Source organism: Carcharodon carcharias, chromosome 2 (assembly GCF_017639515.1).
Source record: "Carcharodon carcharias isolate sCarCar2 chromosome 2, sCarCar2.pri, whole genome shotgun sequence".
In the NCBI taxonomy this organism is placed as follows: Eukaryota; Metazoa; Chordata; class Chondrichthyes; order Lamniformes; family Lamnidae; genus Carcharodon; species Carcharodon carcharias.
In genome coordinates, this window is record NC_054468.1 from 126,706,096 (window position 1) to 126,718,290 (window position 12,195).

Below are 12,195 nucleotides of genomic sequence, written 5' to 3' on the forward strand. Positions count from 1 at the left end.
GGGGAAAATGGAAACATAAGAAAAACAAATGACAAGTAAAACATCCAGTCCTTCTTTTGAAATTTAATCCGCTTATGGCAGACTATCCCAACCTTCCACCCCACCACCCACTGGTAGGTCTCCACCCATGCCCTTTACAAAGAAAGGTCACATGTACAGTTTGATATACCCCACTGATAAACGCAGTTTCATTCTCTGACTGGCTCCTCCATGGGTCATCAAGCAGACAAAGCAATGCACTTGCAGACAAATGAAAATGAGGGGGACACTTCCCCCCCATTACACACGGCTATCAGAGGGTCTTTTATTAACTGCCAGTGAGGTTTAGTTTGCTGGAGTACTTTACCAACTTCAAGAGGGAAGATGGTGCATCGGAGGTGGTTAGTGCAATGGATGAAAATTAAACCGCAAGCAGAACAGTTCATTCTAATGTCTAAGTAAACCTAACCAAGGAATGCACTTGCAATACTCACAAATGAATATTGTGATATTTGCTTGTTGCTGCAGTAAGAATTCCAGTAATGCTTCAAGAGCATTTGGAACTACAGAGGCTCCTACACTAAGCTTTTTCCGTTTTGAAGCAAAACAGGGCGTACCTCTCCAGTTCTTTTGACTTGCATTCTCCTGTTGGGAGCAATCTAGCAAAAGGAAGTAGTCATTGTTTTTTCTATTAAACTGCAGACATTGTACCATTTCATGCTCTTCACTGAGGCATGAGATCGACTGTAGTTACTTAGATACGAGCAGCAAAACTAATCTCAGATTCCATGTTTCCCTGAAACCTATGTTTCTGATTTTGTTCAGTATACTGTTTTAATTTTTAAGAATACACTGGTTCCATAAGAATACATTTTTGATTTAAAGCAGAATCTATTTTTGCAGTATTATGTTTAAAATAGGGGCCAGTTGAGCAATAGACAGGGGGCTTATCCAATCAGTAAACAAGGGCTCATCTAATCAATCAGTATTTCCATGTTCGCCATGCAACCATCCTCTTGCTAGTCCCATCCTATCAGTTACACCTTCAATCCCTTAAGTCCAAGAGACGGAGACTTGCAAGGGTATGGTGCACAACTGATTTAGCCATCCACTGCCAGATCTGGCCGGGAAACCACTTCAAGCACTTTCAGGGCCTGCTCTTAACTGCGAAAAATGCTCACAAATCCAGGATCACCATGGAATGCAAAGGTAACGCCCTGCCTCTTCTCTTTATTGCAAATCATCGTCTTGAATCCCTTGCCACACCCCCTGTCCCCTCCACCAAAAAAAGAGCTCAAGGACTGGTCATTAAGATCGAGACTATCTGATCTTTGCTGAAAAGAAACTTGCTGCCATAGCTTTTCATCTTGCACGCATCAGGACAAACACAAAAATGCCAAATTTCAAACAATCACAACAATATATACTACAGGAGAAAAGGTACTTGCTGACTTGCCAACCAATCATCACCCTTTTCTCCTGTGGTATAAATTGTTGTGACCATTTGAAATTTGGCACTCTTCCATTTGTCCTGATGAGTGCAAGATGTCTCTCTTTTCAGCAACTCTCAAGTTCTACACCACCAAGTGGCCATTTGATCAACAGCCTCCCTCCCATCCATAAGCCAAGCTGGCCAAATTTCCTTTAATGCTCCAACCCCCCCCACTCTAACCCCAAACTTGCACCTTTGTCTCAGATCTTCTTTCATGCCAACTCCAAGCTCATCTTGTCCTTTTGTTCCCTCCACCCTATTCTCAAAACTGATCACCCAGCTTCTTCTCCTGGCCCCCATTTTAGCAAATATTGTAAAAGGTTCTCTCTATTCGGGTATTGCCTCTCTCTCTCCTTTAAATCTGCCATCATCAATCCCCCAATCAAAATAAAATAAAAACTACCCTTGACTCCACTGCTCTTGAAAACTACATCCCTTTCTCCTCTGTAAATTAGATACAGGCAGGGGATTTATCCTATCAGTAATGGACTGGTCTTATCTAGAGTAATTGAGTCAGACAGGTTAATCTCCCAGCCTGTTCTGAGTTAGTTAATTTGAACCATGGCAGTTGTAGCTCACTATAGTTGACTGAAGCAGCCCTGAATTTTCCTTGAAAGGGAGAGAGGGAGGGGGGCAGGAAAGAAAAAAACAAGGACAAGCAGGGTCCTGTTTTTGGTCACCACCCAGTGACACTTGAAGGTACATGCAGCCATCAGATGGGCACAGAATTGCATCCAGCAGAGGCTTCCATGGTGGAACAGCTTATTGGCATTCAACATCAAGGCTCACGTATGAATAAGAGTCAGAGAGCAGAATAACTGATATCGGAGGAAGGTATGAATACTTTTCCAGACAGGATGCATGGGCAGGAGAAGAGAGAAAGAAAGCATTGACAAATAGACTAGTCTCAGTAATGAAACCATGAAACCATTGTCGATTGTTCTAAAAACCCATCTGGTTCACTTATGTCCTTTAGGGAAGGAAATGTGCCATCCTTACCTCGTCTGGCCCACAGCAGTGTGGCTGACTCAACTGCCCTCTGGAGTGGTGTGGCAAGCCACTCAGTTTATGGGCAATTAGGGATGGGCAAGAAATGCTGGCCTCATCAGTGATACCCACATCCCATGAAGGAATAAAAAAAGACAGAGGAGACAGCAACAACAGATTTTCAGCTGTATAAATGTTTATTGCTAATATATAAATTAGTTACTTAGCTCTGCTACAAGTGCAGATGTATAAAGAACACTGTACATGGCTTGCAAGTAAACTTAACTTTTTGCGCAAGTCTGAGCCAGTTATTGGCCCTGTTCCATTTTGTCAGATACTCCAGCTCCATCTTTTTAATCCTAATACCCTGCTCTTTCTTGATATTGCTTAATATCCTTACTGTCAAAGCCTCCTTGTCTCTTACAAAGCATGTCAATTGTTTCTGCATTTAATGGCATCAGGGACAACGCACTGCACATTCTCACAATCCTTGATGTGAAGGCAATTTTGTGAATTTGCTTTAAACCAGTATGTTCCAGTTCTAAAATTCTGTCCCCTGGGTCTGGATTCCCCCACTAGAGGGAAGTCATTCTGCCTCTATCCTGCCAATCATTGTTTTAGACACCCAAAGCAGATCACCCCCAACATTTATCATCAGGGAGCGCAACACAAGTTTACTCAGTACGTTATCACAGCCCAGTCTGCTCACCTCACGCATCACAGCTTGATTCTCCAAGGCCAGTATCTCCTCCCTACAGTCTACACCCAAAACTAAATATTATAGTCCAAAAAGAATGCTAAGGAGCCCTGCTGTGTCACCACTGAATCCTTGTTTTCATATTCTATAGCCTTAGAACTAATAGCTAAAACCAAATTCAATATGCTGTTAGCTATTTAAGATTACTTTTTGCACTCAAGCTAGCTTTTAACAATTCAGGTACCTGGGTTCTAAATCTCTGTTCTTCTCTCTCCTTCACCCGTAGTACTTCCAAACTTGAGCTTTGCTCCCATTCGTCATGCTTACCACCAAATTCTCACATTTTACTCTACTCTGCATCTGCCATTGATCCACATACATTTCACCGTGACCTTCTTTGTATTTCTCCTTTCTTCACAATTCACCTTCTAGCTCAGTGGCATCTGCAAACCTGCATATACACCATGAATTAATAATTAGAAAAGTTTGGGTCCCTAGAGCATCACAAGCCATCGCTTCCTTTTATCTCAAATCTCTGCGACCTACCTAAATTCCTATCCATGCTAACAAGTTTGCCTCCAATCCCATTTCCTATAATCCTTGCAATTAATCTCCTGTATGGAATCATTTCAAACACCTTCTGAGATGTACAGAATATCCAGAGAAACCCCTACCTGCCAACTCAGTGATTCTATCGTTAGGTTAGATAGGTATACTGCTACCTTTCATAAAACAACATTGACTGCACGTCTGTGGTAGTGGTTATGTTACTGGACAAGTAATAATCCAGAGAATGGAGTTCAAATCCCACTGTAGCAATTTTGAGAACCAGAATTCTGGCTTTTTTTAAAAAAAAATCTGTAAATAAAAAGATGGAATTAGTTTAAAAAAAATGACCATGACGCTAACAAAAGGCTCACCACCATCTGTGTAGGGCAAACAGGAATGAATAATAAATGCTCAGCTTGTCAGCTTTTCCAATACATCCATTAATATTTATTTTGTGTGGAAAGGTTCTTGGCCTGGAGCTGTAATCTCAATGTTTTATCCATTGCAAATTTCTGTCCACACTTTGCTTTTTCCTTTCTTGAACTAACCTTCAGGTTCCCTGTAGCTCTAATACCGTACCGACCTTCTCTAATGTGAAGATATGGATAAAATGTTAATTTGCCAATCCCATCGCATCTTATCCTCTAAAACCATTCTTAAATGGCCGCAACCACTTTATTTCCCCCATGTCCGTGTAAAACCCTTTTCTACTTACACTTCATACAATTTGTGAATCCCTTTTGACATCATTTCATCAGTATCTTTTGTTCTTTATACCTTCTTCCTTCTCTGAGCATCATGTTTCCCTTTACACAAGTTTTCTTCTTTCATTCCATTCTGGTCTCAGCCCCTCTTGCAGACAATGGCAGAAATGTCCGCAAAAGTAATTCTGAAGCCTTTCCATGCTCATTTATAATGATCTTGGATAGATCATGGAATGACACAGCAGACTAGGAGGCCATCCGGTCCATCAAGTGTGCGCCGGCTCTTTTGAAAGAGCTATACAATTCACCCTCTGTTCTTTCCCCATAGCCCGGAAATTTTTTCTCCAAGCGTTTAACCAATTCCCTTTTCATAGTTACAGTTAAATCTGCTTCCATCCTCCCTCCGAGCAGTGCATTTCAGATCATAACTTGTTGCATAAAAAAAGCTCTCATTTCACCACTGGTTTTTCTGCCCATGATCTTAAATCTGTGTCCTCTAGTTACTGACCCATCTGTCACTTGAAAAAGTTTCTTATTCACTTTATCAACACCCTTCATGATTTTGAACACCCCCATCAAATCTCCCCTTAACTTTCTCTGGTTTAAAGAAAGCAACCCCAGCTTCTCCTGTCTCTCCGCATAACTGGAGTCCCTCATCCCAGGTACCACCCTAGTAAATTTCCTCTGCATCCTCCCTTGACATACTTCCTACAATGTGGTGCCCAGAATTGGACACATCAGCTGGGGCCTAACCAATAATTTATAAAGGACTAACACAATGTTCTTGCTTTTGTTCTCTATGCCTTTATTCATGAAACAAGAGATCCTGGGCTTCAACTTGTTCTAACTTCTTCATAGATTTGTGTATCTATACCCCAGATCTCTATTCCTGCATCCTCTAAAATTGTACCATTTAGTTTATACTGCTCTCCTCATTCTTCTTACAAAGTACATCACTCCACACTTCTCTTTGTTAATCTGGCATTCACCCTCCCATGTCACCAATCTGCTCATGGTCTCTTGGAGTCTATCCCTCAGGGTTTATTTTTTGTTTATTTGTTCATGGGACATGGACGTCGCTGGCTATGCCAGGATTTGTTGCCCATCCCTAATTGTCCTTGTTCAGAGGGCATTTTAAAATCAACCACATCACTGTTGGTCTGAAGTCAAGTGTAGGCCAGACCAGGTAAGGGCACAGATTTCCTTCCCTAAAGGGCACCAGTGAACCAAATGGGTTTTTATGACAATCAATAATGGTTTCGTGGTCATCATCAGTCTTTTACTTCCAGATTTTTTATTGAATTCAAATTCCACTATCTGCCATGGTGGGATTTAAACCCAGGTCCCCAGAACATTACCCTGGGTCTCTGGATTACTAGTCCAGTGACAATACCACTATGCCACCAGCTCCCCAATTTGACTTTCATGTCATTTGTAAATTTTGGCATTATGCCCTGTATACCTAAGCCCAGGACCCTAATTTACATCAACAAGAGATGTGGTCCTAATAACAAGCCCTGGGGAACACCACTGTATACTTTCCTGCAGTTTGAAAAACAATTGTTCGCCACTACTCTCTTTCTGTTTCTTAACCAATTTGGTATCCATGCTATCACTGCCTCATTAATCCATTGGGCTTTAAATTTGTTAACAAATCTAATATGTGGGAAGATTTCATTGATTTAAATATTCCCACCACCCAATTCTCCTTCAAAATTAACCTTGCCTAAGATAGTGTTTACCAGAGAAGCCCCAACATTTAAAATTCACTTACGTGATGGATGGATCCACTTGTTTATAAGCATGAGCAGCACAAGATCCACAGTATGTGTATCCTGCATGACTGTAAAAGGGAAAAAAAAACAGAAGAGGCTCGCATAAGCACAGGAATTCCACACCATCTTACACAGATCTAATCAAAATGTCTCCAGCCAGTGTAAGATCCTGTACCACAGAATGGTAGGACATGGCTTTAAGCCAGCAGCCCTCTGCAGGGCACGGTTCCAACTCAGATGAGCAAGTGGAAACCAAGCACTTCCTGGCACAGAGGGAAGAAGGATCAGTAGGAATGTCATCAGGGAGTTGTTCTTGTGCACCTTGCAGCAGCAATTACAGAGCCGCAATTGAGGTAGGCTCAGAAGCAGATCAAGACTGTTTCAGGGACAGAGAGGACAGGTGGGAGAAAAATACAAACATAAAGTCCCCAAAAATTGCCATAAAATGCTTTTTAGTGTTTTCTCAATATTCCCACAGACAGGGAATGTTCTAGCAGTCAGCTTTCAAAGCTTAAGATACTAATGGAGAATTTGCTATCTTTGAACTTGGCAGTGAAAAAAATGCACCCAAGGCATAGGAGTTCCCTGGGTTAATCCATGCAACATCTCAGTAAGATGCTTATTCTTACATAGGCAGGTTATTTTATATAATTTTTAATGGCTGTTACACCCGTGGCCATACCACACCTTTGCACCAGCACTATTCACTGTATGCACGTTATCTGCATGCACCTGTGCCTCAGCTTGTCCAATTCACCTTTCAGGCCAACCAGTTCACTTAAGGTGACAAAATATATTGTACAAAACAAACATATCAGGAGATGAATTACACCATGTACAGCTCAATTCAGAATTTGTAACATGCCAGCCAATATCATTCTGGAACTGCACATTCTGTACCTAAAAATGGGGAGGGAAATCTTGAAGCAATCAAGTCACCATTTGGCACTACGTTGAGGATGATGCAAAATCTAAGACTACAAAAACCATATTGCACAGTTTAAGTGTTGGCAATTCTGATGAAAATATATTTGATCTTGGTAGCACCAATAGCATAAGACTATTCTTTCTGAGTGGGGTGTCAATAATGAGGTATCATCCATTTAATTAAGTTACCAAGAGAGTGAAGGAGAAAGATGAAGAAACACGTCTTTATACAGAGAGGCGATGGATGATCGACTGATCTGAGGTTGAGTCAGGAACCACTGCATCCTTTACTGGACAACCTGACAAATATTTCAGACAGAGCAGAACACATAATGAGCAGTCCACAGGGCAGGGGGATTAGTTCTGGATTAGGCCAGCCAAGAATAGGCACAGATAAGAAGGGCTGTACATGAATAGATCTCAAGTGCTCTGATGCAAGATTTATCTGCCAATACGGCAATGCCATGAACAAACTTTTAAAATCTTTCTGTTCCAGAAAATTCAAGCACAACAAACTAGCAAATTAATATGTATGAGAGGACATGGCTGAATGGGCTTTCAGGTCATGGGGTCAGAAATTGGAAGCTGCCCTTTTCCAGTTGTCCTCGAGAAGGTGCTGGTGAGCGTTCCTGTGTGGTGGTGGTACACTCAGTTCCAGGAGTTTGGCTCAGTATGATGAAGAAACAGTCCAAGTAGGGACGGTGTGATACCTGCAGGGGAACCTAGAAGTGATGGTGTTCCAATGTACTTGCCCTTGTCTTTCTAGGTGGTGGAGGTCACAGTGCTTTTGGTTGAGGGAGGAATGTTGACTAGGATTCTGGGGGAACTCCTAATCTACCCCAATTAGTGTCACTGAATCTTTGATACATTCGTGAGCAGATAGGTGAGTCTCGCCTGAAAGACGAACTCTCCAAAAAAATGCAGCACTCCCTTAGCATGACCTTCTGCTTCAGGTGTGAAAGTAGTGCAGTAACCATTTCCAGGTACACAACCCATAACAATGCAATGCAAGCAATTCGCATCTTCTGTTTACAGGCACCAGCATGCCCTTGCTATAGCACTTTATATAAACTCTTCAAAGACAAAATTATAATAATAAATGAACCAGTTATATTTTTGTGGGTCCACAGCTGTGAACACTTATTAATATCTTGAACTGCTCAGAAATGTTCTTACATTAACCAAGAAATCAACTGGAGAATGCTTGCATTGTCTTTTCATGCAAGTGGTTTGTGTTCAAATACAAGCTAACGATAGGTAATGGTGGTTATTTGCCACAAAGCGCTTACTTGACTGGTAACTGAGAATTGGAACAGCCAGTTAAACAACTGGTTCAGTCATATCAAACAAACTTGTATTTACATAATTACTTTCCCAAGCAGTTCACATCCAATGAAGTACTTTCATTGTTACTTTCATAAACTTTATGAAATTTACTCATTGCCTTAATAAATGGAAATCAATTTGCATACAGCAAAATCCCATAAATAGCAATGATGGGATTAACCGCTAGATAATTTGCTACAGTGATGTTGGTGGTCAGGACACTGGATGCTTTCCCTGCTCTTCTTTGAACAGTGTCACGGGATCTTTTACATCCTTTGAGGGGAAGACGGGCCTCTGGCTGAACATCTCATCCAAACGATGTCATCTCCAACAGTGCAGCACTCCCTTAATGCTGCACTGGAGCATCTGCCTAGATTACACACAAAAGTTTCTGGAGGGGGGTCTTGAACCCACCACCTTCTGCATCAAGAGACAACAGAGTTCCCACTAAGCCAAGGCTAACACTTCCTCCAAGACATCATCACAACTAACAAAACAAGTTTTGCTCAAACAAAATTGAAAGTTAATATTGCTGAAATAGAGAGACAAACTGAAGCTTTTCACCTTGCACTCATCAAGACACTTTACAAGAATACCAGAAAGAACATGTATACACAGCGCACCTGTTTCAGCTAAACAAAATAAGTGACAGCCATTCACTGACTCATTCCTCAGGACAATGCCTTGACCAATCAAGGTCAAGCTGTCTGGTTTAAATTTCAAATAATGCTTAGCAGTTAACTGTCAGTTACCATCACTGGTGCATTATCCATAGCAACACCTCTACCAATCAGAGTCCATTTGACAACCAATCAGCACACTCTTCACATACAGTATAAATTGTTGTTTTCCCCTTATACTGGTATTCTTGCGAAGTGTCCTGATGAGTGCAAGATGAAAAGCTTTGACATGTCTCTTTCAGCAATACTCTCAAGTTCTGTACTACCAAATAACTATATGAAAGTTAATAATTCAATGACCTCGGTAACCAGTTTGAACAAAGGTGCCTCCTTTCAATGGGATGTCAAACCGAGATCTCATCACCCTATTCAGATGGATGCAAAGGTTACAATGGTACAATTGAGAGAACCAAGATTTCCTGGTGTCCTGGTCAACTCTCCTCCTTTAACCAACACCAGCCCAAAAATGTTTGCTAATTGTGGGATTTGGTGCACATTTACCCACACTGAGTGGAGGTGAAGCACGTTGGAACATCTGGGTTGTGGAAAGGCACTGTACAAATAAAGGTTCTTTCCTCACAGCTGAGGCAAACAGGATCCGCATATTTGGTAGGAATAGACATGGGAGTGAACTTGCTGTTAAGACTGTCACTTTAAAACTGTTGACAGGTTTAATGGATATACTTACGGTGCAATGATGGCTCTAGCTGGCCTCCCAGTGGGTTGTGCTTGGGCAAGCCAGCTTTCTAATTGTGCGTTCAGTTGAGCTCCTGGAAAGAAACAAGAGATTATTCCTGGTGGATCTTAAAAATTCATCTTGTTCACAAGTTCTGGCTGCACATTTCAAATGGGGCCTATTTTGATTCTTTGCTTCTTCTTCAACCTCTTCTTGCTCAACCACCACCGACCCCCCTCCCCCCGCCAACTGATTCTACTAGTCCAAGAACACCCTGTTCCTCAAACATTTGTACATCCCCATTCTGTGCCCCACCTTCAACAAGCATGCCTTCAGAAGTCCTACACTCCAGAATGCTCTCGTAAACCTCTCCACTGCTCCCCCTTCCTTTATCACACTGCTTAAAACACACCTCTGACTAATTTTTTAGTCACCCCATCAAATCTCTCTCATCATTCATGTTTCTCTGATTACAACAGCAGCTTGCACATGAGGCTAGAATTGGAGGAGTGCATAGATCTCGAAGGGTGTAAGACTGTAAGAAGTAGGGAGGGGCATGGCCATGGAAAGGTCTGAATAAAAGGAAAAGAATGTTAAAATTGAGGCCAATGTAGGTCAACGAATATGGGGTGATGGGCAAATGGGACTTGGTCCGAACTAGAATGTTCACAGCAGAGTTTTGGATTATGGGCACCTGTGAAGTAACTTGGGATGCTTTTTACGTTAAAGGCACTATATTAGTCATCGATACTGTTAAATTATTGGTGTTGGAATCCCCAACACTACATGTTTAAGACCAAAAAAGTCTAAGCATAGATCCTGTGCCAAGTAAATTCTAACACTAACAGCCTGACCTGATTTCCCTACAAACAGAATGAATCTACGAGGGAAAAAAAAAAGCTCATTATCATCTCTGCTTTTAAGCTGGCAAATAGAATAGGACACGATAGGATTAGGAAACTCTGTTCTTGAACAGTACAAATAAATCTAAAAATGCTCAAGTGGAATAGGCATGTTTAAACATATATTAAGTAAAACAGATCCTTTGTAAAGTTAAAATTTCCCCAAGGTTTAAAGAAGAATGACTAGGCCAAAATGTTATAATATTCAGGGAATCACACATCATGCATACTTTGTACATGTATATCTTTTAACACAAGTTTAAATTGGCATAATCCCAATCTTCAAAAAAACCCTTATGCCTTCTTGTTCTTCCTGAGGACACATTTTAAATACATCACTTTATATTTCTCACATCACAATAGAAATTGAGTGCAAACTGGTGAAACAAAACAAAATGCAGCTGATGCTGGTAAACTCTGGCACCAAAGCACTGCAGCCACATTGGGGCAATGTGGCTGCAGATATGGGTGCAATTGTCAAAGAGATGACAATGCCATTATGGACTGTCAAGCCTCAGAAACCATATGAAAGGTGAGGAGGCCATTCAGTCCACCTAATGTCTCCTAAAGAAACCTACAGTTCACCACAACAACTTCCGTCACAGTGCATCATCTGCAGGTTTGCCTCAACCCTCCACCTTGAAAACAATTCTGGCTACAGATCATTGAGACATGCTTCTTGAGACCAAACCTGAATTCCCTCATTAGCAGTTTGCCCTCTTACCCCTTGTCTTCTAAGTCATCGTTTAACTTAGAAACATTGGAACAAGAGGACTGAGTCTTTGAGCTTGTTCCGCTGTTCAAATAGATCAACAGCTGTGGTTCTGTAATACTTAATATCCTTATCCACAAGCATCTATTGATCTCAGGCACAAAATTTTTAATTTCATAACAGTGCTCAGGATTAACCTTTTCAATTCTAATTAAGCCCTCAGATATTCTACATGATTCTTTCTCATTTGCCTCCCTTCATGGCTAAGAGTTCTGGCAACTCAACTGCCAGACTAACGGTCAGGTCCCAAGTCGAGGCTGTTTGTTAGGGGAAGAAAACAATATTGCACTGGCATGACGCTGAATCACATTTAAAAAAAAAATTCTTGTGAGTAATTATTTCACAAGAGGGGAACCACTGAATGACCAGCAGATCCAGTTCGAGTGTTACCATGCAACTCAGTTTTATGTAATTCCGGATTAGTATTGTTCAATGGGTCATACGGTCACTTTATGACTCAAAAGAATCTTGTTCTTTTATTCTTCAAAAAGGGCTGTGAAAATTTGGGTTTTAGTAGATTGTGTGGATCATTAGTCTCTCAGCGGGGTCACGAACATGTAAAGCTTACCTGGAGTGCCAAGTAACTCCCATACATCTCAAGTTGTTAACAGCAACTGGTGTTCTGATTCCACATTTAGCCATCGCAAGGCAACAGGATAACCCCTTCAAAACCACCTGGCCCATTTAAATTCAGACAGGGCATTACAGAAATACAAGCACAAATAGAAC

The 12,195-nt window shown here is 41.3% G+C and overlaps 1 protein-coding gene across 1 annotated transcript in view; it reads right to left on the bottom strand.

Moving 5' to 3' along the window:
• memo1 (mediator of cell motility 1) overlaps nt 1-12,195 on the bottom strand; it is a 39,623-nt gene that overhangs the window by 19,051 nt on the left and 8,377 nt on the right. The window contains exons 2-3 of the mRNA XM_041182976.1: nt 9,805-9,886; nt 6,183-6,251 (exon numbers count right to left, since the gene is read on the bottom strand). Of these exons, the coding sequence (XP_041038910.1) occupies nt 6,183-6,251; nt 9,805-9,886 (151 nt within the window). The remainder of the gene's footprint in view (nt 1-6,182; nt 6,252-9,804; nt 9,887-12,195) is intronic.